General features: G+C 53.0%; 1 protein-coding gene across 1 annotated transcript in view; it reads right to left on the bottom strand.

Moving 5' to 3' along the window:
• Nucleotides 1-142: 142 nt before the first annotated feature.
• The window catches only part of UBE2H (ubiquitin conjugating enzyme E2 H), a 26,159-nt gene continuing 19,604 nt past the window's right edge, over nucleotides 143-6,697 (bottom strand). The window contains exons 2-7 of the mRNA XM_027909671.1: nucleotides 4,898-4,974; nucleotides 4,221-4,295; nucleotides 3,922-3,961; nucleotides 3,597-3,649; nucleotides 1,982-2,110; nucleotides 143-270 (exon numbers count right to left, since the gene is read on the bottom strand). Of these exons, the coding sequence (XP_027765472.1) occupies nucleotides 146-270; nucleotides 1,982-2,110; nucleotides 3,597-3,649; nucleotides 3,922-3,961; nucleotides 4,221-4,295; nucleotides 4,898-4,974 (499 nt within the window). The 3' untranslated portion in view covers nucleotides 143-145. The remainder of the gene's footprint in view (nucleotides 271-1,981; nucleotides 2,111-3,596; nucleotides 3,650-3,921; nucleotides 3,962-4,220; nucleotides 4,296-4,897; nucleotides 4,975-6,697) is intronic.

Below are 6,697 nucleotides of genomic sequence, written 5' to 3'. Positions count from 1 at the left end.
TATATATATATATATATCAATGCTATAATTCATAAAAACCTTGTTTAGTAATAAAAAAAATTGCTTTGTTTAAATATGAATATTATAGTCTGCTTCTCATGGTTAGGAAATTAGAGTGTCTCTGAAAAGCAGGAGGGCCCCTCCACTACAATTCCATGTCCTGGGCCTCGTCTTCCGAGAAGTCGGACATGGAGCTCTCGGAGGAGCTGTCCCCGGTGCCTTCTTCCTGCTCCTTTAGTGCTTCTTCTGTTGCATATTTCTGGATGTATTCTGGGGGGAAAAGGGGGGAAAAGGGGTGTTTAGCAGGCACAGGGGGGGAGGAGTCACAGCTCACGGTCCCGGCGTGTGTCACCACTCCTGCCAAACACATGGAACTGTATCCATACGATCCTGAAATATCTCTAAATTGGATCCAAACTGGGTATAAATGATACCTCCAGGATACCCAAACCATCTCCAAATGATACATTTATAAATCATAAGTTCTGCATTCCCAGAGAAACTGCGGATTCCCCACCCCTGGAAGTGCCCAAGGCCAGGCTGGATGAGGGACAGTGGGAGGGGTCCCCACCCCTCAGTTCCCTCCCATCCCAAACCATCCTGGCATCCCAAACCTTCCCAGCATTGTCCAGAAACAGGTGGAGACCTCGTGGATGTGCAAAGCCCTTGGGAACAAGGAGGATCCCAAGGATTCCCTGGCAGCACCACACACAGTCGGAACTGGGAACAGCCGAGTCCTTCCCAGTGGGATGGACCTCAAGGAACAGCACAGGAGTGACTGATTCCCAAAATCAGGGATTTAGGACAAATCCCAAAGCCAGCAAGGGCCTGACTTGAGGAAATGAAGGATTTGGGAGTCTGTTCCCTAATCCCAAGGAGGGTCTCACTCCCTTTCCAAGCCCTTCCTGGAGCAGCTTCCGGGACCTGCTCACCCCATCCCACTTCCAGGATAAACCATTCCCTCCTTTCCTGAGGGCCCTTCCCACGTGCCAAGGCTCAGAACCCCCTCTGCTCCTTTAAACTCTTCCAGGTCTTTCCCCCTCTCAATATTCCAGCCTTTATTAATTCTCTAGGAAACCTTGGATGGACTAGGGAGTGGCAGGGAAGGATGATCTGGGATTTTCCAAGAATTCCTGCTCTGCCACAGCACAAACCCTCCTTTTCCAACAGCACCACCAATCCCTCCATTCCTGCTCCCAGAACTTCCCAAAGAACTTCCAACAAGCCCCTTTTTATCCAAGGATTGTTTCCTGGATGCTCCTGACCAGAATTTTCCTGCTATTTTTTCGGTCACTCGGTGATTTCTTTCCCCCATTCCTCAAAATCCCATGGAATCCTATCCCAGCTTCCCTCCAGCTTTCCCTGTGCAGGGTGTGCTGATGATTCCCCGCCCTGTCCCACATCCCACATCCCATTCCTTCCTCCCCATCCGCTCCTGTTTCACCTGGAAAGGGGCCCCTGGAACGAGACCAAAAAGGGGGCTTCGACTTCCAGGTTTTTCCCAGATTGCCTGGGGCTGGAATGGCGGGAATGTCACAGGCTGGAGGATTCCCTGGGGCTGGAATGTTGGGAATGCCTTGGGGCTAGGGGATTCCCTGGGGCTGAAGGATTACCCAGGACTGGAATGGCCGGAATGCCACGGGCTGGAGGATTCCCTGGGGCTGGAATGGTGGGAATGCTGCGGGGCTGGAATGTTGGGAACGCTGGGCTGGAGGATTCCCTGGGGCTGGAATGGCGGGAATGCCACAGGCTGGAGGATTCCCCGGGACTGGAATGGCGGGAATGCCTCGGGGCTGGGGGACTGCCTGGGGCTGGAATGGTAGGAATGCTTCAGGGCTGGAATGCTGGGAATGCCTCAGGGCTAGGGGATTCCATGGGGCTGGAGGATTCCCCGGGGCTGGAATGTCGGGAATGCCTCAGGGCTGGAGGATTCCCTGGGTCTGGAGGATTCCCTGGGTCTGGAAGGTCGGGAAGAGCTGACCTTTGATTTTCTGTTTGTACTCCTCGGGCCGGTGCAGGTACATGGCGGCGGCGTCGCCGTTGAGCGGGTCGATGGGGTTGGGGTAGGCCAGGAGCTGGGGCAGGAACGACTCGAAGATGTTGGTGAGATCTGCGGGGACAAACACACACACACCCCGAGCCTGGCGGCGGGAAAACACCCGGGAACGGCGGCGGGAACCACCGGGAACGTGGGAATGGGGGGAGCGACGGGAACGGGGCCGAGCAGAGCGCGGAGGGACCACTGGGAGTCACCGCTAATCCCAAACAATCCCGATCCCAACACCCAAACACACGGACGGCGGGAAGGCAGAGCCTGCAGGCACCTCCCAGCACAAACCATCCCGGGATTCCAGGGCTAAATCCATGGATCCAGGGGGAATAAAACATCAATCAATCATAAAGGGCTGAGCAGGGAGTCACCACAACTTCCAAACCGATCCTGATCCCAACACCCCCCCACCACGGACTGCAGGAATGCAGAGCTTGGAGGCATCTCCTAACCCAAACCATCCCAGGATTCCAGAGCTAAATCCACGGATCCAGAGGGAATAAAATATCAATCAATCATAAAGAGCTGAGCAGGGAGTTGCTGCAAATCCCAAACCGCTCCCGATCCCATCACCCAAACACACGGACTGTGGGAGAGGACAGCCTGTAGGCATTTCCTAACCCAAACCATCCCGGGATTCCAGGGCTAAATCCATGGATACTGAGCAAAAAGTGTCTTCCAGAGGGAATAAAACATCAAATAACCATGAAGAGCTGAGCAGGGAGTCACCACAACTCCCAAACCGCTCCCGATCCCAACACCCAAACACACGGACTGTGGGAGAGGACAGCCTGTAGGCATTTCCTAAACCAAACCATCCCGGGATTCCAGGGCTAAATCCATGGATCCAGAGGGAACAAAATATCAAACACTATTAAAAGGCTGAGCAGGGAGTTGCTGCAGCTCCCAAACTGCTCCAGCTCTCAGCACAGAAATGCAGATACTGGGGGGTTAATCTGCATGGACACGACTGGCTGGATTCTTAATCCTGCCTTAAAAAAACTGGGAAATGGGAAAACGAGGAAAAACCAAACCAGCCAGTGCTGTGCTTCCCCCCCTCACTGAATGATTCTCCTTCTTTGCTCTCTTTAAACGCTCTCTGCCCCATGGAGGGTTCCCTGCCCATGGCAGGGGGTTGGAGCTCCTGGAGGTCCCTCCCAGCCCAGCCCAGCCCAGCCCAGGATTCCGGGACTAAATCCACGGATTTCATCTCCCAGAGCTTTAGATGATGATGTCACTGGAACAAGCCCCAAGCCCCAAGTGGCTCCTGCAGCTCCAACCGCCCCTCAGGGCTCACACAGACCCCCTGGAGCCTGCTGGGATCCATCCCAAATATCCCACACAGCGGGAATCCTCCTCCTGGTGCCTCTTCCCGCATCCCTGAGCTGACAAACATCCCATCCCAGTTCCACCTCCTCTCCCTCCAATGGAATCTGAGCTTTCCCGGGATTTTGGCCGAGTGAGGAGTCCAAAAATTCTGGAAACCCCCCTCCAACAAGAAATGTCCTGGAATCACATCCAGCCCTGAGGGACATTCCCAACTCACCATAGAGAGCTGTCCAGGTTTGATTGATTACATCTAGACATACAGTTCCTGACCTGGAAAACATGGAAAAACCGGGTTAGACCAGGGCAAAGAGGGGGTTAAACACAATCAGCCCCCACAACAACCCAGGGATCAAATCATCCTTCCCAGGGGGCTGGATAAGGGATTCATTCCCACATTCCCCCCTCACTCCCCATCAATCCCACCACAGAAGAAACTGGAGCTTCCACTGAGACTTAAGGGCAGGGAATTCCCCTGGAGCCAAAGGAAAGGGGGGATACATCGGGAATTCTGTGGGATCTGGGGCGGGAGGGGTTCCACTTACGCCTCGTCAATGTTGGGATGGAAGATTTTATTCATGAATCCTGCAAGGAGAGAACAGGGATGAGCTGCAGGGAGCACCCACACATCCCAGCTTTTCCCACGCAGGAAAAGCCTGGGATTCCCTCAGCAAGGGCTGGGATTAAACCCACGGGGGGCAAAGGCAACCCCAGTAAATGGAATCCGATTTTAAGTGAAATACTTGGGATTCTGGTGGGTACAAAGGGTTGGAAAATCAGCATTTCTGCCGCAGGAAGGGCTCAGAAATCCCGGGATCTGGGCTGGGAAATGAGGATTCCTTACCTATGGATGGGGATTTGAAAGGATATTTATCAGGAAGGTCGACTCTAACTTTCCATACTCCGCCTTCATAAGGTGCTGCAAGGGAGGAAATTCAGGAATTAGGGCATTTTGTGTCTCTGTGAGACAATAAATGGAGCTCCAACACACCCTTGGGATAAAATATTCCATTGGGGGAGATTCCTGGCAAAACTCCTACGGAAAAGCCTTTTCCTGACAGGATATCCATGATTTCAGTTGGCAACACTGGGAATTCATCCGGACTTTATCTTCTATATTCCCTTTTTTTCCCTCCCAAGGTTTCTCATTCCGATGGAAAAGGTTTTCTGCTTCCCTGGGACAAGGTTTTCCCGGGATTGCAGGAATTCCAGACCCTCTGGACCTTCAGGGCACTGGGAACAGAAACCTGGCTGTTCCCAGGAACACATCCTAAATATTCCTGATCCAGCAGGAACAGATCATTCCCACTGCTCCTGAGGACAATCCCAGCACAGGGAGCCTCATTCAAAGCAGGGATTTTGGGAATCCTCCGCTTGCCTTCGGAGATGTTGCCAAATCAAGTGGATTTTGTGGGAAATTCCCCCAAATTCGGGATGTTGAGCTCCAAGGCAGGCCCAGGAAAGGCAGGCTCAGCCAGCAGCTGGATTTTACGGAAGGGGGGGGATTTATTCCCAACTCACTTCCTTGTGGTCCATAAAACTTCACGACGAATTCATTGAGTCCTCCCAGGATCGTGACCTCGTGTTTGCTCTCGATCCTGAGCCCCAAGTGAAGGAAAACACAGAATCCAGGGAAAAATCCCACGGATACTCAGAGACCAGGGGGTTTCCTGGAAGCCTGGCCACCCAAACATCCCCAACTCAGCCCTGGGAATGTTCTCCCACCTGGAATTCTGGGGCCCCAACCTGGCCAAGCGAGCAAAGCCCCGAGCCTGAATCCCGAAAATTCCCTGCCCTGCTCCCAGGGAGCCTGGGATGAGCCCTCCCTTCACCTCAGGGAACACAGAGGGAATACAAAGGGAAACTGGGAATACAAAGGGAAGAGGGAAAGGGGAGAAGGGAATATAAAGGGAAGGGAAAGTGGGAATACAAAGGGAAAAGGGAAGGGAAGAACACCAAGGGAAAAGCAGGTGGGAAGAAGGGAATACAAAGGGAAAGGGAAATTGGGAAGAAGGGAATATAAAGGGAAACTGGGAATGCAGAGGGAAAGGAAAGAAGGGAATACAAAGGGAAAAGGGAAAGGGAAGAAGGGAACACAAAGGGAAAAGAAGAAAGAGGATATCAAGGGAAGAGGCAGTGGGTTAGCCCATGGAAGGGATTGGGATTGGGATGCCAGGTTTGGAACAACCACACCGTTCGTTAACAGGACACAAGGGATCCTTCCCTGGGGGTGTTAGATGGGATACTGGGAAGGAATTCCTGGCTGGGAGGCTGGGGAGGCTCTGGAATAGATTTCCCAGAGAAGTGAGAACACTTCCCCATCCCTGGGAATGTCCAGGGCCCGGCTGGACGGGGCTTGGAGCAACCTGGGATAGCGGGAGGTGTCAGGATTGGGATTGGGGCTGGATGGGCTTTAAGGGCCCTTCCCAGCCAAACCATTCCATGTTCCCACTGAAAGTGAACTGGATCTCAGCAACATCAACCCACGGGACACCTCTGGAATTGCACCGGCAGAAATGAGGAAGCTGGGGAGCCTTTTTCCCGGGAATGAGGGGAATTCCATGAGAATCCCCCATTTCCAACCCACCTCAGGGATGAACTATCCGCTATTTCCCTTCTCCACCAAGGAATCCCACATCCTGGAATCCCATCAGCACATGGAGAGCTCCAGTGGGACAACATGGAGCAGTCTCAGCAGGGAGAACAGTTATTCCCATTTATCTCCAGGAATTCTTTGGGAAAGGGAACACTTATTGCCCAGACTGGGACTCCGGGAAGACCAGGAATCAGAGGAGATCCCAAGGCTCCTCCATCCCACGGAGCTGCACCAGGGAACCCTCTGGAAACACAGGAAAAGGCTGGAGGAACAGAAGGGCCCTGAGCCTGGAGCAGAGTCCAGCCCACATTCCCAGGAAAAGCTCCCGGGATGTGTCTGGACTCGGATGCCACGGCAATGCCAAGGAAATCCCGGGAAGGAGGAATCCTCCAGGGCTTCAGCAAACAGATTCCAGCCTGGGAAAACCCCAGGAAAAGAGCATCAGGGAGCTGGAGCAAGAATTCCCACAGCTCAGGCGACCGGACTGTTGAATTTGCTCCCGGATACAAACGCTCGTGTCCAGAATTCCCAGCAATCCCCTTCATCAGCTATGGATGTGCATCCATGCAGGAAGCAGCCAGGATTAATAACAGAAGGAGGGGCAAAGAAAACCTCCATTCTTTGATGGACTTAGAGGGAAACATAGTTAATAGAGATGAGGAGAAGGCTGAGGTACTTAACACCTACTTTGCCTCAGTTTTTACCAGTAAGACAGGTGGCCCTCA

Source organism: Empidonax traillii, unplaced genomic scaffold, assembly GCF_003031625.1.
Source record: "Empidonax traillii isolate 1590-97213 ecotype Southwest subspecies unplaced genomic scaffold, ASM303162v1 scaffold2300:size67345, whole genome shotgun sequence".
Classification (NCBI taxonomy): Eukaryota; Metazoa; Chordata; class Aves; order Passeriformes; family Tyrannidae; genus Empidonax; species Empidonax traillii.
This window is presented reverse-complemented; position numbering and strand designations above follow the sequence as displayed.